Source organism: Trematomus bernacchii, unplaced genomic scaffold (genome assembly GCF_902827165.1).
Source record: "Trematomus bernacchii unplaced genomic scaffold, fTreBer1.1, whole genome shotgun sequence".
NCBI lineage: Eukaryota > Metazoa > Chordata > Actinopteri > Perciformes > Nototheniidae > Trematomus > Trematomus bernacchii.
Genome location: NW_022988043.1, coordinates 24,777,341 through 24,803,883, shown reverse-complemented (window position 1 = coordinate 24,803,883; position 26,543 = coordinate 24,777,341). Strand labels below are relative to the sequence as shown.

Sequence of the window (26,543 nt, the reverse complement as noted above, 5' to 3'; positions counted from 1 at the left end):
TCAAAATGATAATGTGCATGTGTCAGGAAGGCTCCCAAATAATTCTGAGGGGCCTATCCTATTTTAGTAATTAAATGATAATGTGCTAATCCATTACTTTGAGTTGTCTTCACTCAGAAAACATCCCTATCAGGTGTTAACCCAATAACTAGGACAGCTCTCAAGGCCAAGGGTCAGAGAGAGAGGGTCACACTCTCCGGCTGCAGAGAGCACCCCCAGCCACGTGCAAGGAAGCACGAGGTCGTTCGAGATGAGAGGATGCTTCTCTTCAACTTTCTGCTGAGAGGGGGTTCTTCTCTTCACCTTTCTGATGAGAGGGGGTTCTTCTCTTCATCTTTCAGATGAGAGGGGGTTCTTCTCTTCACCTTTCTGCTGAGAGGGGGTTCTTCTCTTCAACTTTCTGCTGAGAGGGGGTTCTTCTCTTCACCTTTCAGATGAGAGGGGGTTCTTCTCTTCACCTTTCTGCTGAGAGGGGGTTCTTCTCTTCAACTTTCTGCTGAGAGGGGGTTCTTCTCTTCATCTTTCTGATGAGAGGGGGTTCTTCTCTTCACCTTTCTGATGAGAGGGGGTTCTTCTCTTCATCTTTCAGATGAGAGGGGGTTCTTCTCTTCACCTTTCTGATGAGAGGGGGTTCTTCTCTTCACCTTTCAGATGAGAGGGGGTTCTTCTCTTCAACTTTCTGCTGAGAGGGGGTTCTTCTCTTCACCTTTCTGATGAGAGGGGGTTCTTCTCTTCACCTTTCAGATGAGAGGGGGTTCTTCTCTTCATCTTTCAGATGAGAGGGGGTTCTTCTCTTCACCTTTCTGATGAGAGGGGGTTCTTCTCTTCACCTTTCAGATGAGAGGGGGTTCTTCTCTTCACCTTTCAGATGAGAGGGGGTTCTTCTCTTCAACTTTCTGCTGAGAGGGGGTTCTTCTCTTCACCTTTCAGATGAGAGGGGGTTCTTCTCTTCACCTTTCTGCTGAGAGGGGGTTCTTCTCTTCAACTTTCTGATGAGAGGGGGTTCTTCTCTTCACCTTTCTGCTGAGAGGGGGTTCTTCTCTTCAACTTTCTGCTGAGAGGGGGTTCTTCTCTTCACCTTTCTGATGAGAGGGGGTTCTTCTCTTCATCTTTCTGCTGAGAGGGGGTTCTTCTCTTCACCTTTCTGATGAGAGGGGGTTCTTCTCTTCATCTTTCTGATGAGAGGGGGTTCTTCTCTTCATCTTTCTGCTGAGAGGGGGTTCTTCTCTTCACCTTTCTGATGAGAGGGGGTTCTTCTCTTCATCTTTCTGATGAGAGGGGGTTCTTCTCTTCATCTTTCTGCTGAGAGGGGGTTCTTCTCTTCACCTTTCTGATGAGAGGGGGTTCTTCTCTTCACCTTTCTGCTGAGAGGGGGTTCTTCTCTTCATCTTTCTGCTGAGAGGGGGTTCTTCTCTTCACCTTTCTGATGAGAGGGGGTTCTTCTCTTCATCTTTCTGATGAGAGGGGGTTCTTCTCTTCACCTTTCTGATGAGAGGGGGTTCTTCTCTTCACCTTTCTGATGAGAGGGGGTTCTTCTCTTCATCTTTCTGATGAGAGGGGGTTCTTCTCTTCATCTTTCTGATGAGAGGGGGTTCTTCTCTTCACCTTTCTGATGAGAGGGGGTTCTTCTCTTCACCTTTCTGATGAGAGGGGGTTCTTCTCTTCACCTTTCTGCTGAGAGGGGGTTCTTCTCTTCACCTTTCTGATGAGAGGGGGTTCTTCTCTTCATCTTTCTGATGAGAGGGGGTTCTTCTCTTCATCTTTCTGATGAGAGGGGGTTCTTCTCTTCACCTTTCTGATGAGAGGGGGTTCTTCTCTTCATCTTTCTGATGAGAGGGGGTTCTTCTCTTCATCTTTCTGATGAGAGGGGGGTTCTTCTCTTCACCTTTCTGATGAGAGGGGGTTCTTCTCTTCACCTTTCTGATGAGAGGGGGTTCTTCTCTTCATCTTTCTGATGAGAGGGGGTTCTTCTCTTCATCTTTCTGCTGAGAGGGGGTTCTTCTCTTCATCTTTCTGCTGAGAGGGGGTTCTTCTCTTCATCTTTCTGCTGAGAGGGGGTTCTTCTCTTCATCTTTCTGATGAGAGGGGGTTCTTCTCTTCACCTTTCTGATGAGAGGGGGTTCTTCTCTTCACCTTTCTGCTGAGAGGGGGTTCTTCTCTTCATCTTTCTGCTCGGTGGGCTCTAGCAGACAACCCTGCAGGACGAGCGAGGGCTTCAGAGGCTTCTATAATACAAGGTTCCATGTTTCTTGGAGCAGTTTGATGTCTTCCTAACCTCTCCCATCACGGGGGGAACACCTGGATGCGCCACTAGGAATACGCAGTTGCACTGCTCTCAAGCAGATAGCAGAAGGAATACAGGCAGATGAGCCTCCGTCTCACTGGGGGGTCAGCTACAGTGCTCACTGAATGAGCCACACAAAAGCAGAGCAATTGGGGGGTTGAAATATGGCGCTCTGATGAAGAAGACTTTGAGCCAATCAGCACCTCAGTGCTAATCTACAGTATCAGGATGCCTTTACACACCAGACACTCGGTGTCATAAAGGGAGGAGGAGAACGAGTCAGGAAGCCTGACGGACATGTTCCTCCAGCTCTCGTACAAAGATGAACTTTGATTTGAATAACCAGATGTTTACAGATGTACAATTAATGATTGTTTTTTATATTTCCAATGACCAGACATGTGTTAAATAGTGGTGATTCATATATTTTTGTCAGATCAGATTATACTTTTGCACTAAAGAAAATAAATAAATTAATATTTTCAGATTATAAGGTATTGAATAATAAGGTATTTAATAATATTATAACAGATAATGTTAATATCCTTAATCATCCAGCAATCAGGCTTAACAACACTACTCTGTAATGTATTGTCCATGCACAGACAGACCTACAATGGTGTTTCAAGTACTGGATTAATTCATATAACAATATAAGTATAATTTAAAGAAATGTATATTCTATATTCAACATTAGATAAACACAGAAGAACCCTTTCCAAGTACCATAAGTAGATGTTCAGGTAAGTATGGCTAATAAGAATAATTGATAGACTTAATTTGGTACAGATCAGTTGTAGCATTTACAAATGTATGAATTAAAGTTTTAAGAATGTTTAATCTTTCCTTTCCAGGTTTTTACAAAACTCTTTGAATATTTGCCTAACTTTTCCTTTTCAGATTTTGACCAATGTACTTGACTAAAATGAATGTATTGATTTTACTAAGACTAAGTCCCTTACTCTTGACTAAAGCGTAATGATGAAGTAAACGTAAAAGTAATCCTAAAAATTGAGGACACTGCAATTTTGCAGATTACACATTGATCAAATCACCACTGTGAGTTTTATACCTTAGCTGGATCCCTTATGATCCTAAGTTTAAAATGCTTTTGAGTAGTTATTGCCTTGAAGTAAATCTTTAAGCTGCAAGCTGGTTTTGATTTTATAGTTTGATAAATGAGATTAACTAATGGTTTAAATGATAAAAGATATCAGTTTAAAACAAATATTTTGCTATTGTGCATCTGTGTATTATATGTGTTCATTATTATGCTTTTGACAAAAGATGCTCCAAACACTGACGAGAGATGATTTCTCTATTATGATTGGCTGTCTCAATCATTGTGATTGAATGTTTCAATCTTATTATGTTGTTCTTAATGTGATTGTTATTGATGTAATTGATGTTGTGTATTGAACCAAAATATTATTAGACTAAGGTTTTAGATTATCAAAATTGATAAAAAGAGAGGAACTGTTGGGGAAATATTTCCCAAGGCCCATAACTTTGACCCAGTTTCATACTGTCCTGACTGAGCACACGCACCTGTAACCTTGGCTGCTGTGCTCTCAGTGTTCTGTCTCTCTGTTCCTGCCTGTTGGCGTCAGCTGATAGAGGTGTTATGATTCTATCTTGTTATGCACAATGTTGATATTCTCTCTGAACTAGCTAAATACATGGGTCTGGGGTAGAGTTCTTCAGAATTGACGTGGCAACTCTACCGTGAAGTCAGACCCTCTGGCTCGTGACTCGTGATGTGAATTCTCCGGCCGAAACTCGTAATAAACCATCAGTGTTTGCCATCAAAGCTCCAGCTCTCCTCGTGTCTCCTTCCTGAGTCGGTGACTCCCAATGCATTGCTACACAGAAGTTTCCCCCACATTCTCAAAGCTGGTAAAGGTGCAGCTAGTTTGAATGACTTTGTATACTGCAGGGTAGCTTGTGAATTTACTCCAGGTGGAACTAAAGTCTGATTTAACACTTGATTATATTTCACATCATTCATCCAGAATCTGTAAAGTAACTAAAGGTATTCAATACATGCAGTGGAGTGAAAGTACACCAGATACCTCTGAATTGTAGTCAAGTAGAATATTAGTAGTATTTTACACCACTGAAAACATGGAAGAGTGGTTTCTAAGCTGAAAATGAGAATAAGAAAACAAACTGTGACCAAGGCAGTTCATGCTGTACCTCCTGACTCTGTATCCGCCATAACCCCAACACCTATTTCTATGATAGTTTCAAATCTCATTTGTGAGCAACATTTTGTTTTCTTTTGCAGGCACAGAAGAGAGTGATGATAAGGCAGTCAGGATGAAGACAGATTAAATAATATTTGGCAAAAGGTTTTTGAAGTGACAGACTGTAAGTTAGGAGTCTGTGTATGATTACATGTCATTCATTCAGAAACTATAATTTATTCATGTACATTTAGGATTTTGTTGATTATTAATATTGTTTTATAAAGTCATAGTTGCAGCCTTATTGATATATATTGAGATAAACTAAGTTTATATACTGTATATATATATATATATATATATATATATATATATATACATGTATTATACTTATAAATTAAATTATATACTGTATATATATATATATATATATATATATATATATATATATATATATATATATATATATATATACACACATACATATATATATATATATATATATATATATGTATATATATACTATATTAGGTTATCACTTATCAGCATCTGCAAATGCATCATACTTTCGTCACTTCAGAGAGATACCAAAAGAGAAACAGTCATACGTACACTCCCACAGTCTTTGCAGTCATGAAACCCAGATTTTTCCACAGACTTCTTCATTTCCATGGAGAACTTTTCAAACTCAGGCTTGACGGTCCTGAGCAGAGTCACAGTGTTCAGGGAGGCATAGGCCTGCCTCGCATCACTGTCATATTTATCTCCACGCTTCCACGAGCCATTTCCTAGAATGGAAATAACAGGGACAGAACATTTTCCAGAGAATACTGTTAAATATTCAAGTTTGGTCAAAATCATATTGTGAATACTGATTTAATAAGTCAGGGCATGGCTTTCTGAGCTGAGAGGCTAACTGGACACAGGTTATACAATAATACAAATGAAAATAAACACAATAGCACAGCCGAATCCAAAACATATTACACAACCAAAAATAGTTGCTTTTAAATAATCAAACTGTTTCTATCAGGTTTACTTTCATTCAAATGTTGCTTTGCACAAATGACATGTTAACTAGCATTGTGTAAAGTAGAAGCTTGGAGGGTCCATGGGCATGTAACATTCCTTGTAGAAATACAGAACATGTAACGCTATGGTTGCATGATGAAAAAGCAATATTATCATTGATTTCAAAATTCCTACTTGGTGAATTTCTAATTTATAAATCCACTCTACTTTTAGCTCTGGTTTGGTTTCTAGCAACTCTTGAAGAAATGACTACCTTTTACCCCATATCTGTGACACCCTCACATTGATACTCATGATTCAAATCTAAACCCTTCAAATCTAAATATTCTGCACAGTAGATAAATAGAGAGCTGATTCACATATTTAGACTTTAGAACGTTTTAAATAATTCAGTTGGATATTTATCATTATATCAGTTTTTAAAAACACATTTAAAGTGATGGGATGTTAACTTTACCATAAGAGGAGGCATTGAAGAGTTCCACATTGAAGAACATGTAGCTGCCGTTGGTGAGCCGGCGCCTGTGAGCAGCCAGCATGACCTCTCTGATCCGGTCCGCCCCCATGCACATGATCACCACTGCAGGAGGAACACACACAGTTATCAAACACACAGTTTGCCTTAAAATACCTTCTGAATAAGAATGTTCATTAAATTACATTATCCCAAGCGACTTACAATAAGTGCAAACACCATGAAGATTCAAACTCCGAACAACAAGGAAAGTGCAGATATATTCACTCCAAGCAATTCATACCATAGTAAGTGCTGGTGAATTAGCTACAGGGCCTAAATTAACGGTTTAAAGTGCTACATTTTTTTAATACATTTTTTGCCCATGTACAATCAAAATAGATGCGTTTACAGTTTCTGACGGAAGATATGCAGCTTTTCTGCTGTCCTGATGTCAATGGGGAGTTCATTCCACCATTTAAGAGCCAGGATAGCAAACAGGCGTGTTTTTGAGGGGTCCCACTCACAGTGATGGGGTAGCAAGCTGATTGGCTGATGTAGAGCAAAGTTTTCATATTATCATTGAGGGAATATTTTCAGAATTGTCTTCGGTTCATTACTGACGTCTCTGGATATGAATAGTTCTCAGGGTTATTTTATCATGACTTCGGCTGGTTAGGGATTTAATCCCCCTCCACATCGTTTGAAGATCATGTCTATATATGCATAGTGCACTATCATGCATTAATAAGGCTTCATATTTCTAATGTCATCATTGTATCTGGCAGTGCTCTGTAAACCCTGGTTGACCCCCGGAGAGAGCATGTGTTACAGCTAGGCAGTCAATATGATTTTATTAAACTGCCAATCAGTGTTCAGCCCATGGTGAGTGAGTGGCAAGCAACAGAAGTGTGTTGTTATCGCTGCTACCTGCTGATAATAACGGCTCACGCTAGGGGGACTGACTTTAAGGTGGGCCAGCACGTGTGACACGCTGATCCTCACAGTTTTTTTACCATATTTATCTCAGCAAGAGAGTACTCACTTCAGTAAAATAAGAAGTACCAGAGTGTAGTAATACGTAAGTATTATAAGTCCTGCATTCAAAAAGTTACTCTAGTAGAAATACAAAAGTATCAACATAAAAATATACTTAGCAGGGTAGCTTGTGAATGTACTCCAGGTGTAACTAAAGTCTGATTTAAGAGTTTATATTTCACATCATTAATCCAAATCTGTAAAGTAACTAAAGGTATGTAATATTTAGTGGAGTAAAAGTACACCATTTACCTCGGAAATGTAGTTGAGTAGAAGTACAAATTAGCAAAACATTGAAATACTCAAGGCAAGTACAGGTCTCTAAAAATTGTACTTAAGTACAGTACTTGAGTAAATTGACTTAGTTACTTTACATCACTGATCTCAGCCAGGTGCATCACCTTTTATACCCCTTTCACACCAACGGTGTTTCAGGGCCGGTTCGGTGCTGGTGCTTGAAAAGCACCGGGTTTTCCTGTTCACACCGCAGCGGAGCAGCCTCTAAGCTCCGGAATCCGGTTCGTTTCGAGCACCAAAAAGTTGTCCGTGTAGAAGCAAGAACCGCATACGTCACGCTTACGTCGGAGGGGGGCGAGATTAACCTGAGCTAACACTTAAGGCGAGTACGGCAAATAAAAGTTGTAACAAGCAGTAGTGCTGAGCAAAGTGACTAGAACGCAACCACACACTTGTTAAAAAAAACACACTTTATAAAGTCAGGCAACACTAACCAGGCTTCGTGTGATTCTGTTTATTTGTACCTTACTTTGACCATCCGTTCGCTGTTATTGATCATTGTGGAGAGCAGGCAGACGTTTTGTTTGTTATTATAGCAGCTATCGGATGGAATCAATACATGGGCTGCACAGGTTGTCATGTCCGACTATCACAAGTAGAATCATAATGAAAAATACGTCGGTAAAAAGTGCCTGTAGAAAACTGCTTAGCAAGTAGTCAGTTTAGCTTCGGTTGCTATGCTAACATCACCCATGTTATACCAGAGAAACTTTCATAACAGCGTTGTGATGCCAAACAGCGTCAATTCAGACTGACACACATTCACTTAAGGGGAACTGGGGATATGTATCAGCTGCTTGTGTGACAGTCAGACAGTGAATACTTTAGAGCCGTGTGAGCTAACCCGGAGCTAACGGGAGAATACACTCGTGGAAGAGCAGCCGGCACTGCAGCGGTCGGTAAATGCCGCTGAAACACATTAATAAACAATGAACCACGGCACTCTGGAGAAAAGTATAAGGTTGGAGAAGTCGTTATTTAATTTAATCTGGCTTCGTATGATTAAAAGCAACGCAGTCCCCGGCCCGTTGTTATTGTGAGGTGAGCTCCGGCGTTGGGGAGAAACTCAGCGACGTAAACTGTGACGTCATGACGCAGCAGCGGCAGCACCAGTCGGGCTCTGAGCGGTGTGAAAAGAGCCGGCGCTAAACCGAAGAACCGGTTCTGAACCAGAAAAGCTCTAGCACGGAGCTTGAACCGGAGTTGCGTTGGTGTGAAAGGGGCATTAGTGTCCCCTTGGAATAGTTTGTATTGTCTTGTGAAATTTATCGGGCGTGTTTCTGTATTTATTTATGTTTTGTGTACAGGGAATGGTAATGTGACATCATCAACAGCAGGTCGTCAAGGCAACATTTCTACTGACCTAGCGTTAACCTGTTCAACTTGAACTTTTTTAACATAGTCAGAAAGCACAGTTGTGTCGGGTCAATCTCACAACAAATGAACAAAACAAAAAACATACCATGGGATTACATTATATAGTTTTCCTAAATGGAAACTGAAAGACAGAGAACATCAGCAAGAGACGCAGGACGGGACTCTTTACCGACAGTTTAAAAAGGAATTGTTAAGCTACCATAACACTAAGCACCACACAGGGAAGGAGATTGTGTACCGGATGATTAATCTTGCATGATAAGCCACCATTTCCTGTCTGTTCAAAGGGCCTGTATGTCCTGTACCCAATATATTTAAATTAGACATTTTCAAGTGGCTGACAGGTGTATGCACCAACAACAAACCCAACAGAGTCGCTGACATCAGCACAGTGATCGTGGGACATTTTCAAGATCTTTCGACCATTCTCCTTCTAGTCCATTCATTCAAAAATAACTGTTAGGGCGTTTCTCTTTGTGTTTGCTTTCATTTTGGATGCAAAACAGCTGATATGATCACATAGAGCTGACCGACATTGATGGTATAGCTGTTGCTACACAGCAAATTGAGAAGAGTTAATATTTTGGTGTTGGTGAAATTTAAACAAGAGTAGAGGTAAATATGCTCCTGATAGAGTTAAATCCCTTATATTTAACTCTCATTAGACAAATAGTTGGTGTTAAAAACGAGTGTCAAAACGAAATATCTATAAATCAAATCTGTAAGTGTAATTGTAGTACATTAACTCTGAACGTTTAACTCTTAACTCCAAACCTAACACCTTAAGTGTAAATTCACGTATCACCACGCCCCCATTGTCGTAGCACTGAAGCCACTTCAAACCAGAGTCTGCCGTGACGGCTGACTGCTCCCTGACATTGTTCGGTAAGTAAATACAAATCATTTCTGTTAATGTTGTGTTTTGTTATTGGTATTTCTCTTTTATGTCTCTGTCTAAAAGTGAGACACCGTAAGCCTCACGTTATCGTTATCCTGTAACTTTATACCGCGGTTCTGTTCCTTGCCACCCGTCAATAACCAGTGATAATTCTGGTTACATTGGCTTACTCCAACATTTAGTTCGCTAAAACTTCCGTTTTCATGACAAAAGTGTGATAGACTATTTTCCTGTTGAGCTGTGCTATAAGACAGGCGAGTCACCGCTAAGATAAGATGTGTTTGGCTTGTCTCCAGCTGTCTCCAGCTAGCTAACCAAGCCGAAAAAAACGTATAACCAGACAAACATAACCTTTATGTGAATGCAGGCACCGAGTGGGAGCGTTATATCGGTAGTATTTAATGAGATCCGTGTTTTGAAGGCTTGCGTTTATTTGCTAATGAATCATAGAAACTTGCAAGACTACATCAAAGGTTAATGTTACTGGTGCATCTGCCTTGTAACGCAGGTTGCTTCTCTCGTCTTTTTGGTTGGTCAGACAACACCGAAACGCAACGCGTGTCAATATGAATCGATACATCAAAGCGTAGAGTTATTTTACTAGACCATTTAGAAAAGGTGGCGAATAATTTATCGTCACAGCATTACAGCTTGTTTACAATGATTGAGCTATATTTTTCTTTTAGGTGTTCTACATTCAATTTGGTATTGCTTTATTACCTATTTTATCTCTTGCATACTGTAGATCACCTACAGTGTTGTACTTAAGAGTATTCAATTATTTTGTGTGACATCTTACATTTTTAGGTGCTGTCTTTTGTATAAAAATAACAAAAGCTTGTTTGTGTCTAAGGTTGCTTTTGAAAACGGCAGATTAATTAATATCTTCTCTTCGCAATTCTTGTGGTAAGATATATATGTGATGTCATTTATGCGATGTCTAACAATGATTGTTCATTTATTAATTTTAATTACATACAATTGTGTAGAAAGCTACTTCTCATTAACTTACTAAAATGTATACAGAAAATGCTGGCAAAGGTGGAATATGGAGGAGTCCAGAAATACATTAAAGTTCCACAAATTGATGAAAACTTAGATTTTCTCCAGTGTCTTCAAGAAGGTTTGTATCTATATTATAATTGTAAACGTAAGTCACTAAAAAAGGTCAATTTGGAAGTCTAAATGACATGGTATTGTCATTTATTTGTTATATCTCCCAGTTACAGACAAAGTAGTCTGGAGTCTCAACTTCTAACTGAAGGCCTGCTCAATCTGACTGATACATCAGATGCTGAGGTTGATGCCGACATATTTGATGAACTAATTCAATCCGGGGTCCGAAACTTCAAGGTTGGATACCGCCAGTATCCAGTAACAGGTACGGTTGTTAAATAAAGGTTTGGAAGATTTGACTCAGTCTTGGTTTAATATGCATGCATCAATATGTCTGCATGTATACAACTGATGCTTTCTCATACTGTACCAATTGATTTTTAGGAAATAGTTTTCTTTCTTTTTTTATCACATGATAACATCTTAACACTTTATTCTTCTTTTATTCTCCTGTGTCAATTTTTAGATCTCGAGATACATTTTGTAGCAGACGAATCAGACTCATCAGTGTTGCCGGACCTAACAGCATCACCAGCTTCAATGCTCGATCTTACAGCATCACCAGCTTCATTGCCGAACCCTACACCGTCACCATCTTCCTCCATTTCATCAGATTCGACTGTTATCCTCTCATCGAATGAAATGAGAGCATACATTGTTCCATATTGCTGTATATTTTGAAATGTATTTTAAAAGGCTTTTGTGGTGCGAATGTTTGAAAATAAATCTTGTTTCAAACAACTTTAGCCTACTTTATTTTTTAGTAATTAGCTTTATTTACACCTTATAGTGTTAATATATGAGTAACACTTTCATAGTTAATAAACTATTCTGTGAGAGAGTTAATATTTAACACCATGCAAGTGTTAAGAAAAACTAACACTGGTTAGTGTTACGAAGAGTTACATTTTAACTCCAAATAGAGTTCATAATTACTCTGAATAGTGTTAAGAAACCGACTCTTTAAAAATAGTTAAATTAACTATGTGGTGTGGACCCATAATAGACACTGTCAAAGTGTTGAAATCAAATCTGACAGTGTTAATTTGGGGATGCTGATTTAGCTGTGTATAGATCAAGCGGCAAACTAGGGCAGAGCCGGGAGGCCAATAAGGAAGTACCTCAAACTGCAGTTCATCTAGTAGGAGCAGTCTGCAGAAGGGAGCAATTTCCATAGACCCCCATGTTAAAATGACCAACTTTACAGCAGAAATAAACATGTTTACATCGTGGTTCAAAAAACCATATTCTCTGTATAGTTAGATTCCCCCTTCATGACAACTGTGTGGGGGGTGAGTTGTTTTATAGCACAACCCTTTTAGTTATATTAGGTCTTAACGTTGTTGCATAAATTAGGGCGTGGTCACCTTGAGTGACAGGTCTCTGCAGTGAGTGCTGCTTCTAGCTTTCTGTCTCTCTGCTAGTAGCTCCGTTAGCTCAGTAAGCTCCAGGATGCTACAGCGGCTCAGCTGCGAGGCTGATGCGGGGAACACAACTTGAACTCGTTGATGTGTTTGCTGTGTTGGTGCCTGGTGGAGTATTCTTCATTTAAATATCGGACTTATCTTATGGCTCTGCGGTTAAAACAGACCGTCCCTGAATGCAGTTTCTTCGGTAAGTGAAATTCAAGCACTTTATTTCTTACTGGTCTTTTTATTCAGCTAAGCTACATCTGTGCTAAAAACATATTAGAGAAGTGTAAAACTTTAAGAAGGATTATACTGTAGAACAAACGGCTTCTGTGTGAAGTTGGTAAAATAAGGTAATCCTCGTACATTAGTTAGTTTCCTAGTTAGGTAACTGTATGCATTGATATTGTTGATTTAAATTCGCTATGCTCAACGATGCAGACAGCTAACGTCACAGTAGTGTTGAAGAGCAGCGTACTGTATATTAGATTAACCTCACTATAAGATCTGTGTATCTGAAAAATATGAATCTCACATTTTCAGATGGTTCCAGAAATAACGTTAACGTAGATATTGCAATATGGTTTATTGAGCTGGAGTTGATTATTGAAGCTTACTGGTTAACGTTACCATCATAATAAACGAACAAACCCAAACCTTGTTGTTTTTATTAATATTATTACCAATACTTACTAAGCATTTTATTATCACAGGGTTGCCAACTCTCAGGCATCTGGCGTGTGACACACGCTTTCACTCTTAATCTCACGCTCTCACGCTGCCCAAACTATTCTCACGCCAAAAACAAGATGAACCGGCGATCGTTTTTGGTTGGTTATTTACAATGTTGAGTTGACAGCTGCTCAAGCTGTCGATCCGCTCCCTCCCCGCCCCCACCACTCTTAACAAAGTTAACAGACAGCAGAGCAGTGGGAGCCGGTTGGTCAATCCCCGACCCGTATTGCGCATGCGCAGATCTAAGATCCAGTAGAAATGATAAAGAAGTAAAAGTCTGCTGCTTATTGTTCTACTAGGCCAAAACAGAGTCAATAGCCGCGTTCACACCAAGTACTTTGCCGTACTTAGTGCCGGCACTTAGTGCCCCGGCACTTATTACCCCAGGGCACTTAGTACAGATCGCGTTCACACCGGAATAAATTCCCTGAGGGAAGATTACGCAAATGAGCCGCTGACGTCACTTCGTCTTCTTCTGCTTTGGGTTTACTGGCAGGCCGCAAAGAACTTCACGGCGTATACTGCCACCCGGAGTCCCCGGCCGGAAGTCCCCGGAGTTGGGGACTGGCTTCAGTAGAAGCTGCTGGGACTCCCAGCAGCTTCTACTGAAGCCTTCCGAGTAAATCGCCAGAACGCCGACACCTCCTCATCTCCACCGCTCCCATGTTTTATTTTGTGTTGCCATAAATTAGTCTCTCTGCGTTTGCGCGCTGGGCGAATGCTAATGCTAATAATGCTAATGCGAGGATAATAAAATGGCGGCTCTACAAAACATTTCAGAGTTGTACGGGGCGTGGTTTGCAATTCGCCCAGCCAATCAGAACTGGGGCACTTTTTTCCCCCAGGAAAGTACCATCTCTCAGCAGGCACTAAAAATGGGGGTAAAAGTTCCCGAGATTAAGTGCTCTTTTTGGTGTGAACGCGACATAAGGGGTGCTAACGGAACTAAACGCGAAAAGTACGGTGAAAAGTACTCCGGTGTGAACGCGGCTAATGAGTATATGAGAGGGAGAGTGTGTTAATTCATATATTTGGCAGTTTGGAGTAAGTCTGTAGATTTGTGTGTGTGTGTTTGTGTTTCATAGCCTCTCACGATAATTAATTTTGTTGGATACATTTTCACGGAAATTATTGCGATAAACGATAATATTGTCGGCACTGTTGTATGACCATTTTAGACCACTGACATAATGATAATATATAATAATAATTCAAGTACATCCTTTCAAACGGCTAGTCACATCCTCATGTAAATGGCAATTTATCGAGGTCAGAAAAGTTATCGAGTTCATTTTTATTTATCGTACGATAAGTCAATTATTTGCTTATCGCGACAGGCACACAATAAAACAGTGGAAACAAACATGTGTTTGACTTTCATTAGTGAATGAAACTTTGTGCCCTTTATAGTCTGTGTCCAATATTGTGTATTTGTATATATTGTATATATATCCTATATATATGCTAAGGTCCCGCTGCTGACACGATAGCAGTCATTTAGTGCGCATATGTGTAATTAAACCCATGATATCACTCCAGCCAGGTACCCAAAGTTGGCAACCCTGTATTATCATTACACTGGAGAAACCAACTGATTGTGGCAGCAGAACGTGAACATGTAACTTAATGCCTGCATTTAAGGACGAAAAATTGCGTAGTCAATGCTTTACGGACAAGGAAATGATTTGTTTAAATATTAGATATGACGTTATGTGTTCTTCTGTGACAATTAAGCTTATTCATTGCATTACATTTGTTAAAGATGTTTGTCTTTTACCCTTACGTGTGTGTTACAAATGAATGTGAATATGGCATAGGACATAAAAAAAAATCTCTTCTCTTTGAGATTAATGTATTTTTATGCATGGTCCTTGGTCAGTAAAGATATATAATAACAATCTGTCTGCAATATGGGTTAATAAAACGGTTAAGAATAGACTGCACTTAATCCCTCCGTATAATTCTCCCTTTATTCAGCTTCAGGCAGAGTGAGCAGAGCCTGATGCCCTGCCAACTGTCTGCCCAGTGATGACATCCCAGCAGAGCGCACGCTATTCTTATTGGAGCTCGATGTGTGTGAATCTTAACACATATAATCATTGAAGGTTATGTAGTGAGCAACGGTTAGCCAAAAATATTAAATGTACAGAAATGTTTCCCTTGGTATATATAAACTTTTCCTTTGGTGTCCCAGTGATTAAAAATGAATAAACCAACAAACAAGTAGCTACACAAACAAGGGTTGCAATTGAAAACACAGTAACCCCAGCGTCCCTGTTAATAAGGAAGATTCAGAGTCTTGCTGGAACATTCCTCACAACTCTGTCACTTAAACACACCTCCTGAAATATCCCTTGAGTCAGTGGGACAAACTTCACCTCAGTCCTGCCAGCACTATAGCACCCTTTAATTACACTGGGCTCTACACACACTACTGGCCCTGTGTGTGCTCTGCAGGCCATTCCATGGGGCAGTGCTTGCAGCCAGCAATATTTCAAAACTTCTGGATTTTCCTTTTTGCTAGGGCACTGATGCTAGTTACAAATTAACTCAGGAATGGGGCAGCACATGGTGCTCTTACTCAGTGCCCACAGTGTATTTCAAGTGCCCTGTGTTGGCAGTCAACTTCTAAAGCCAGACCGTATGCAAATAGGGGTCTGTTGTGCATATTTGTAATGCCATTACTCTAAAAACAAGGATGTATGTTGTCGGATCCCTGTGTCAGAGAGAGGAAAGAGAGTATTCATTCTGAAATCCATCTGTCTCAGTAGCAGACAGAATATTCTTTATGAACAAAGTGACTGCTGGATAAGGAGGCTGCTGTTGTTCTTGTTGTTGTTGTTGTTGTTATTTACAGTATTGCCCTTTGCCCTTGCAGGCTAAGACATTTGTGGTCGTACAGTAAAAGTGAGTCACTGCCTTACAACTATGCTGGAGTCCAAGGGGAGTTCTCTCCAAACACAAAGACTTCATAGAGACTCAGGATGGGAGTGCGTGTCTCGGGAGGATTAACATCAGGAATGGACCAATCACGATAGATGCGCTCCGTTTCTCTCTCTCATGTGTTTGTTAAACGTTGTAATATTTTGCAGCTAATGGCACAGAAACCTGAAGCAAGTTGATGAGGGGATTTTTACAAGCACAGCATGCAGGAGACGAATTTATAAGGCCATCAACACAGATAATATAACCAAGCTGAACTCTCACTCGTAAAAGGGGTGTTACCATGGCTACAAACCAAATGCATGACAACTGCCTCTTCGCCTGTTGTAAATGTCCACGGCGTGAACGTGATAATCCACCAAGAGTTGTCCTGATTTGAAAAATAATTATTTTGTGTATGAAATGTATTCTTGTTCTTTAACTTGTCTGCTATTTTTGTTGGCAGAACACCTTGTATTACAGTGTATTACAGCTTGTATAGAATTAGATGATATGGCAAGATATCAGTGGCCTGTACTACAAAGCAGGGTTTAGTGTTACCCTGAAGTTACTTCCATGTTTGTGATTTGTCAAATGCTGCAAACGACGTCCCTTTTATGTGAACGCGCTCATATCCAGACTGAGAAACCCTGGGTTGACTTACAGAGTTTATCAGCACTGTTGTAGGACGTTTAGCGGGATCGCGTTTGTTAGCGTTAGCTAAGCCAGATGGCACAAATATATCCAGGGTAAGTTGAACTGGCTGCGTACTACAGGCCTCTGGTCCCTATAAATTATAATTCTCTGTAAATGTACAGCTGTGAGTGCATTACAAAGGGATCATTGCGCCGCTTTGGTAACCCCTAAAAACACAAATATATGCTTAAGAAACAGATAACCCGCTGTGTGGTGTCGCTTCTTTGGAGAAACAGCGCTACCTGTTTTTGCTGCAGACAAACCACCAGACTTTTATCTCCGTCCAAAGCAAAACAATCTTACTGTCACTATCTTTCATGTTTTTATTTGTAATATGCCTATCATTCCGTCTTTCCTCAAGTTATGGTAAGCATAATATGTTTCCTTTTCTCAGACTCTGTTCACGTTTCTTTAGTTAGATTGAGCACAATAGTTGCAGATGGTAGAGATGTGTGGTTATAATAACTGAAACTTCTGTCCAGCTTATGTTCTCTACAGAGTAGATACTGAAATAAATGGCAGCAGTTATCATTGTTTACAAATGTGTGTATTTTGTAAGATTATTTCAATTGGCAGTCTTATCAATGAATGGCTAACACTAGGTTAAATGTTAGCAGTGCATCAGTTTTACGTGTCGCCTGGGAAGAGGTTCTATCGTCTTGTGAGCTTCTTGTGATGTATTTTCAAATTGGTTTAAATGTTTCCTTAATTTGCCTATACGTTGCCAAATTATGGGACCACAAATAGTGATCTTGGTACAATCCAAGGAGTTGTGTGATGATTGTCGGCAGGGCTGAATAGATTTTTTGGGATTCTGTTGCTTCAATAAATGCAATCACAGTCATTACTTGAGAAATTAAATGAGGTTTGGCCTCTACAGGCAGTTTTAATGTCCCTATTTACATGCATGTTAAGAGAAGCCTATATTTGGTCATTTTATTAGAGCCTCACAGGGCTTTACAATTTGTACAGTATATAAGAATATCTAGCTTTAGACCCTCGGTTCAGATAAATAACCCCCCGCCCCACCAAAAAAACAAACTATTGTTTTCAGTTGCAGCACAGCCGAATGTAACTGAAACAGACTGTGCTCACACATCATGGTGTTCCTGTCCGCCCAAGTCTACCTGTAATGTGATAATAATGCCCAGCCTCAGGCCCTGCCTCTGCCAGACCTGTCGGACAGCAGCTGATGATGACCAGCAGACGCCTCTGGCAAACTTTGTTTTTCCAGTGGTGATTCATAGAAATGAGAAAGTGCTGAGGATGTTTACTGTTACAAAGAAATGAGAGGTATTCAACCTTAAATAACAGATCTGCAGGGTCATCACACGCACACAAAATAAAAGGTCTGACGGGTAAAGACACATGCTCAAAAATCTTGGAAACAGACCAAAAATGTATCAGGATTATCTAAAAACATTAATATGTCAAAGTTGAAGAAGGAGTCTGATGGATGTTACAAAAGGCAGTTCACAGTTTTAGTTATCTTCTCTGTGCAGAGGAGTAATGATCTGAGATGTGCAGAGAGCTGGTACAGTAGATCTAATTCTACGTTGATAACAAACTATCTGTATATTTTATGCAAACTGCTCTTAGACTAAATACCAAGAGAGAAGTTGCACTCCAAGAATGGTACTCCTTGTTTAAAGACAACTTGAGATATGAGCCAAAATGAGATATGGATATAATGCTGACCCACAAGCCCTTAGTCACGCAGCAGTCACGCAGCAAATCATTCAAACTAGCTGCACCTTTACCAGCTTTGATAACACTTTAATGCATCAATCATTTACAAGTACTTGGGGGTGAGGTTGATCGAGAGCAACCCTTTATTTTCACTTTCCTTCTCTTATTTGGATTCAAACCTTGGTAAAGAAGCCTGCATGAAACAACATGATAAAAATGCACGGGGCAAATTATCGTAATGAGAATTTAGTTAATCTATGGAACATTTAATTTTTCCCCATATCAATTACGTTCGCTGATGCATCATTATGACGTCGCAGCATCAGCGCTGTCAGATCCTCTTGGGACCGAGGTTGTGTGTTCCTAAGTCCTGATGAATTCTCCTCACATCTTTCCTTACCACCTTGACGTTTCTCACTGATGTTAAGGAAAAGAGTTTAGGAAAAGACATAAGATCAGATTTTTCTGATATTTGACGGCAACCAAGAAGTCTAAGACTTAGGACGTTTATTGACTGGCAGCCAAGTTTTTGGGTCCGTCCAAATTAAAGTGTGCTCAGTTCCGCATGGCACATCATTTTGATGTTTTACAAAGGTAGATGTCATAATAGCCATTTCCAAATTATTGAAATGACCAAACAATTGATCATGGTTGACTTTTATGGTCCAGGTTTCATAAGAAAGTCAAGTTGGATTTGTGTGTCAAATTTTGAGTAAACACTTCCCAATCAGGCAAATTGGATTACACTTGCTGTAACGTATTTGCACAAATGTCCAGCTATGGGGAAATGTCTCTTGTTGGTTCCAGGGTCAAGGCAAACGAGTGACGGCATAAAACAAACAAGATAGTGATGCACTGAAAACAGATGACTGCACCGAGATCCCCTGCCATTTTGGGTCAAACGTGCAGCAGTGCCAAGTGGTTCATTTGGACAATTAATCAGAAGGCGATTAAGAAATACATTTCATGCAGACCAACACTGGTCTCGTAGCTCTGATGCATGTTGAAAACATTGACCACTGAACACACAGCACAACAAAGTGCCTCCAAAGGCCAATGTGTGAGCTTTAAACGGCATATTAATACAATCAATTGTTAATCAATCTGCCATTTCATTTTTATTTACACCGGTTTTATGTGGTAAATGTGGTAAAAGGTCTGCGTTTTCACTGTTATGTATCTGCAGAATGAAACATAAATGCTGCTTGCAAAGACGTTAGTAAGAAACGAGGCGGAACAGGATCATCTCGTCCAAGTAATCCAAAACTCTACATTATAACAGACCATCCTGATGTGTGTTATAGCGTGTGTTGTGTGTGTGTGTGTTTGTGTGCGAGTGTGTGTGGGGGGGTGCTTTAGACTGGTTTTATATGCATGAGATTTGATGACGGTAATCAGGGTGGACAGCCGTGCGTAATGCCCTCAGCCCTTGTGACGGCTCTTCTCCTATCAGAGGCTGCACACACCTGACCAGCTGCCTCAGGGTGCCTGCAGGAATTAAAGGAACCAGGTACAGTAGGCCAGTTTTCCTCCATCGACTTCAAATCAGATAGTGTATTTACTTTTCATGATGTAAATGTGAGGAAAACAACATGATAAGCCGGGGCGGGGTACGTTGCATTGACAGCTTTGAAAATGGGAGAAAGAGGGGATGCAAAAATAGTCCCCAGTTGGGAATCAAAACCAGGTTCGCCACAGCTGGGCCGGGGCCGCCCAATTCCAGACATTTTAGGACATTTTTCAACCTTATTTTTCAAAGATGTAATTCAAGATGTTTTAAGACTTCCTAAAGGCTCCATGGGGACCTCGCTGCTTCAACAGAGGCCAACAAAAGCTGGGCTGATCCATCCCAAAGAAGAAGTTATGCTGGCATCATTTATTACTGTTGTATTTTGAAGTAAGGAATACATTTAAATTATTAAACCTTGGTAATTTAAGCATGAAAAACATTACAATGTATGCATTTATGGTAATCATGACTTAAGGCAGAGTTTGTACACATTTTTGAGACAAACTGTCATGGAGTCTCTGTCACTTGGTTTTATGGCAGAGGACTGGAACCAAGGAATGCCTTTGAAGTCCAACTCTTGATGGAATAATCAACGAAAAGAGGTGTGTGTGTGTGTGTGTGTGTGTGTGTGTGTGTGTGTGTGTGTGTGTGTGTGTTATCAGATGTTGTTTTCATCTTTAACACACCAACAACATCCTGTGGGTAGCACTCAATGTATGCGGAGAATAACAGAGGTCAAGAGATCTGAACTTCCATGTAGGCCTTTATCCTGCATGGGTCTTGTTTTCAAACCAGTTCCCACCTGGCACCCTCTAGGCTTAATGCAAGAACCAACATGTACCTTCAATAATCTTGAAATGTATTCTGGATCCGACCCGACCATACACAGTTTAGGAGGTTGACCTAATGGTTTGTGAACCAAAGTGTTAAAGCCTTGAGTTTGGCTGTTAACATCTTCTTTATTTGGAACCGGAACTGAGGGACATTTCACAGCGACCCAAATGTTTTAATTAACTTTGATTTTTTTAAGTTAAAAACCATGTGAAAGAAACACAGAGAGAACCCACACATGACAACACCATGTCAGTGACCCGTCAATCACAAGGTAGCCCCGCCCTGAAGCATACGGCTCTTTATCACCTATTTCGCTCTCAATGGGACCATCATTTACAACATGAACATCACATTATGTTGAAGAGGACTTACAAGTAGTAGAATCATTAGAAAACACATTTACTGAGGTGATTAATTAAGGGAGAAGTAGTCTCATTTTCTCATAGACTTCTATACAATTTGGCTTCTTTTTGCAACTAGTGGAGTGGCCCCCTGCTGGCCATTAGAATGAATGCAGGTTTAAGTTAATCTTGCTTCACTTTTCAGTCCCTAAGATGCCGCTTTGACTCGACCCTCCTATAAACAGTAGCTGAGACAAACAACCAATAAACAGACGGCTGCTGCTGTGCACAAGGAAGAGTTCAGGACGCCAGTATGCTGTAGAGACACACTCAAGTGAGTTGAAATAAATAAATAAAAAACACAACATGGTTATGTGCAGATTGTGGAGGATTTCAAAGGCTTTGACGGTGAAGACAGAACTAAAGTAGCCCTTCAGAATGGCGTAGTGTAAAATGTCTGTTCTGATGATGTTGCAGACCAAGGACATTGTTTACAAGATCCTTTTGGCAGTCACACTTGGCTCATGCACACGATTGTTGTGTTCATGGCAACCCAGCAGTCTGGTCTTGAATCAATGTATTCTGAATATATGCGTGTGAGTGTGACAGCATGATTGACAGCACTGTGCAGCATGGTCACATCTCATCTAAAGTGTTGTGTGCCTGATTACCGCTGGCAAAGCTGAGAAATGCAACAGCATCAATATGAAATCTTAAATCATGTTTTATCTGTGAGTAAGAATTGATTCACAGTTGAATACATGTGCTGAAACAAGCTAACAACGGCCTGCCTCCCCTCCAGCAGCTGAAACCCTTCACACCTCTCAGTCAGGCACATGCCGGGAATACTAATTCCTCACCATCAGGTGCACTTTGTGGCTCAGCAGCATTTAGCGTGTAAAATATATGCTAATTTATACAACAGCCACTTTTGTGATATGAGGTGATGTAATCAGGATCGTAGCCAACGAGCTGCCTATCAGAGCTGAAACTGCTGGAGCATACACACATCCTCATTCTACACCAGTCCCATTGCGCTTATGCCTTATGTGGAATAAGATACACCTGCTTCTAATTCATGTTGACTGGTTCCATATTCAAAATTGGTGTATGTTTACTGTTAGCCTGGGTCTCACTTTTTCCCCATAATAATTATACAATTTGTTTTAAGGGTCCTGTGGATATAATTTCAATATGTCAGGGATTCTCATTACTCAATTTAAAGTGGCTTATTTTATGCCCGTACCTCATTATTATCTCACTAGACAATCTGAGAGCCTTCTCTGCTGTAATGCTGAGAATAAGACGATGACAGAGTTCAGATATGACTGTAAGAGCTATAGTCCCTCATCTCTGAGGGTCGGAGACTGCAGTGAAGGTAAGGACAGATAAAGCCACAGATTCCCAACCTAACTGTGTTCCCCTCAGCTCCTGCAGGGATGCAGGAAGCGGCTTCACTCTGCAGTCGGGATGCAGAGAAGGATTATTTTTAATCTATCAAATATTAATTTCAGTTATTAATTAAGTCTAAAGCTATAATGCATGTCCTATCTCTATCATTATCCAAAGTCACATATCACATTATGCACAAAATATACATTCCATTACAGTTTTGTCTTCTCAAGTTGTCTATCACAAATACGTTTTTTTTAAATTTATATTTAGGCTTTGCACTTTTTTAGGTCTTATAATCCCATTTATTTTATATAAATTTGACATATATCAAATTACCATTGTTAGAGGAATCACTAACTCTTTCACTCACATTTTCATTGCCAGCAACTCCTTCTCTGTAATTATTGTGCAAATGACATATAATGTTGCTTATAAAAGCTTTAATTCATTCATTGATTATCCACTGACATGAATAATCAGTAACTATTCTGACAATTCACATTTCTGAATAGACCTTCATACGTTAATATGAGTACAATATTCGGTTCGAAAGTCTAATACAATATGTTCCTGTGTAGACAGTGTAATGAGCTGCAGTCGAGGTAAAGTAACACAAAACAGGAATTTACCTTAAAAACTGATACCTAGAAAGATATTCACTTCATTTGTCTAACTGAAACATCTGAAAACGTGTCTGCTATCATAAAATCAACTAGTTAATTAAACTAGTTCATTGTAAATATTTCCTCTTTTTTTTACAGAATGTTCGTCTTCATCTCTTTAAGTTTTTGGTCTGTTGATTTCACACACTAGCAATATAAAGAGCACTTTGGCTAAGGAATTAGTTTCTTACTATCAGGGAAGTGACTAAGTACATTTACTCTACTACTGCACTTAAGTACAATCTTGAGATACTTGTACTTTACTTCAGTATTTCCATTTTATACTACTTTCTACTTTTACTCCACTACATGTATTTAATACCTTTAGTTACTTTACAGATGTGGATGAATGATGTGAAATATAATCAAGTGTTAAATCAGACTTTAGTTCCACCTGGAGTAAATTCACAAGCTACCCTGCAGTATACAAAGTCATTCAAGCTGCACCTTTACCAGCTTTGAGAACACTTTCATGATCAATCATTATAAAACATATTTTTGGTCCTTTAACTATATTTTGATGATAATACTTTTCTACTTTTACTTGAGTAACATTTTGAATGCAGGACCTTTATTTATAACAGAGTATTCCTACACTCTGGTACTTCTACTTTTACTCAAGTACAAGATCTGAGTAACTACCCTACTCCCTGTGGGAGACAGGGGTCTTACTATATGGAGAATTTAAGAAGGGGAAAGTGCTTTACCTTCAGTGTCATGGATGTTTTGGAGGATGTCGTCAGTGTCCAAACGTTCCTCCATAGAAACAGCGTATGATTTGATGTTAAAGTCCGCCATCAGATGGTAGACCCCCTCCAGGGTGAAGTAGCAGTTGCGCTCCTGCTTGTCGTCCTCGAACAGCAGCAGCGCGCTCCTCCAGGTGAAGTGCTCGAACATCGCGGTGAACGTCTCTGCCATCTTTACGTAGGACGGGGCGATGCGGGTCAGCTGGGAGAATTCGGTGTTCTTGTTGCTGAAGCCGGCGGCCAGGGCACCTGCCGAGATCACTGGGATGTCCCAGTGCGACGCCAGCCGGATCACCGCGGCCGCCTCGTACTCACACACCGGACCCAAGATCAGATCCGGCTTCTGCCCGCACGACCTGTCCAGCAGCAGGAACAGAGCCCCATTCACACAGTCGGAGTTCTCAAAGTGGATGTTGAAGTGGATCCCGGAGTACTGCCCCCCCTCCGCCTGCAGCCGCTGCTGTGCGTAAAGGATGGCCGGTGCGACCCTTGCGTGTGAGAACGGGTAGGAGTTATTTTGTGGCAGAAACACCAACACGTCTATGTCCTCGGTGATGTTGTTTGTCATAACTGGCCTCAGGATGATCAGAAAGTACACACACAGTGCGCCGAGGAATGGCATGGTGCCCCTCTCCAAGTCCCGCTGCAGGAAAGGACAAAGTGTTGGAGAGGTGTTCTTCAGATGTTTCTTTCCTCAAGTTTTTGGCAGTGCACATACAGCTGCACACAGAAAGCCCTCCGCCGGGAGTAAATGTCTCAATGGTAAATAACTGTGTATTAAAAAAGCGAATCTGCCTGAATGTGTGTGTTTTCTCTGCATTGAGAGTTTCTTCGAAGGATCTGAACCTGCTCTAAATATTGTCCAGCAGAGCTCTGATCTGCCGGGTCGGCGGTCCAAACAGCTCAGCCTGCAGCTCCACACACGCTGGCTCCGGCCTGGAGTTTTGAAGCATCTTTCCAGGATTATTCCTGCGTCATCGAGCGCTGCCCACCTCCTTCTTAAAGCTACACCGCCGCCCGCTCACAATGAGCCACTTCAACACAGCCGAGTTAATGCACTTAATGGGAATTATGGTTCTGGGAGCCTGAAACAACAAACAGCACACAAAACTGCCCTCTGTGTTTTAGAGATGCATGATGCACTTCGACTGGTGCCACAGCCAATTTATGTCCATGTGTTAAACCAGCTGTGGTGCAAAGTAACTAAGTACATTTTAATCAAGTAGGCTACTGTAATTAAGTACAATTTTGAGGTAGGCTACTTGTACTTTGCTAATTATGTGCTACTTTGTACTTCTACTCCACTACAGTTCAGAGGTAAATAGTGTACTTTAACTCCACTACATGTATTTAATACCTTTAGTTACTTTACAGATCTGGATGAATGATGTGAAATATAATCAAGTGTTAAATCAGACTTTAGTTCCACCTGGAGTAAATTCACAAGCTACCCTGCAGTATACAAAGTCATTCAAACTAGCTGCACCTTTACCAGCTTTGATAACACTTTAATGATCAATAATTATAAAACATATCATATATATTATTCCGAAATGGACCAATCTGCACAATAGCCGCCTTCACACCGGAGTACTTTTCACCGTACTTTTCGCGTTTAGTTCCGTTAGTACCCCTTATGTCGCGTTCACACCAAAAAGGGCACTTAATCCCGGGAATTTTTACCCCCAGGTTTAGTGCCTGCTGAGAGATGGTACTTTCCTGGGGGAAAAAAGTGCCCCAGTTCTGATTGGCTGGGCGAATTGCAAACCACGCCCCGTAAAACTCTGAAATGTTTTGTCGAGCCGCCATTTTATTATCCTCGCATTAGCATTATTAGCATTAGCATTCGCCCAGCGCACAAACGCAGAGAGACTAACTTATGGCAACACAAAATAAAACATGGGAGCGGTGGAGATGAGGAGGTGTCGGCGTTCTGGCGATTTACTCGGAAGGCTTCAGTAGAAGCTGTTGGGAGTCCCAGTAGCTTCTACTGAAGCCAGTCCCCAACTCCGGGGACTTCCGGCCGGGGACTCCGGGTGGCAGTATACGCCGTGAAGTGGTTTGCGGCCTGCCAGTAAACCCAAAGCAGAAGAAGACGAAGTGACGTCAGCGGCTCATTTGCGTAATCTTCCTTCAGGGAATTTATTCCGGTGTGAACGCGATCTGTACTAAGTGCCCTGGGGTAATAAGTGCCGGGGCACTGAGTGCCGGCACTAAGTACGGCAAAGTACTTGGTGTGAACGCGGCTATTTTGACTACTTTTACTCTTGCTACTTTAAAACACTAGAACCGCCAGGGGTCACTGTATATAGGCTACCTAAAACCGCCAACGGGTAAAGTTTACCCGCTATTAGAATGCATTGATTTTCAAGGTAGGCCCTACAATGTTCTTTTATTTATCATACTAGAACACAGGGTTAACAGTGAGTTTTGATCGCACAGTGATGAAACGTATACCAATAGAATCTGTGGACTCTCAGCTTTCATATGATATCTAGTGTGCAGATAGCATGAAGTATGAAATATCGCTAAAAGTGTCTATCTATCTATCTATCTATCTATAAGGAACCGCAGTAAACAACAGGCGTTGCTATAGCAACACGTCATGTTTACGCGCGAGATCAGTAGCCGAGAATCACTGCATTTTCTATAAGGTAAATATTACCCGCTGGCGCTGATAGGTATAAATGGCAATTTTTTGGGCAATTTTTTCAATCTGACTTCATATTGACAATTTTTAACAACAGAGGGTGCTACTACATAACACACTTTCAGGAAAAATCATAGACTGGGAGACTTGAATGTTTTATTGAAAAAAAGTTAGCCTACATACAAGCAAGAAACAGCTGCGGGTAAAATTTACCCTGGTGGTTCTAGTGTTGAGTATATTTTGATGCTAATACTTTTCTACTTTTACTTGAG

General features: G+C 40.6%; 1 protein-coding gene across 1 annotated transcript in view; it reads right to left on the bottom strand.

The window, feature by feature from the left end:
* Positions 1 to 24,554, bottom strand: part of npr3 (natriuretic peptide receptor 3) — a 35,085-nt gene extending 10,531 nt beyond the window's left edge. Inside the window, exons 1-3 of the mRNA XM_034118295.1 lie at positions 23,583 to 24,554; positions 5,960 to 6,082; positions 5,083 to 5,258 (exon numbers count right to left, since the gene is read on the bottom strand). Coding sequence (XP_033974186.1) covers positions 5,083 to 5,258; positions 5,960 to 6,082; positions 23,583 to 24,243 — 960 coding nt within the window. The 5' untranslated portion in view covers positions 24,244 to 24,554. The remainder of the gene's footprint in view (positions 1 to 5,082; positions 5,259 to 5,959; positions 6,083 to 23,582) is intronic.
* Between the last annotated feature and the right edge of the window lie 1,989 nt (positions 24,555 to 26,543).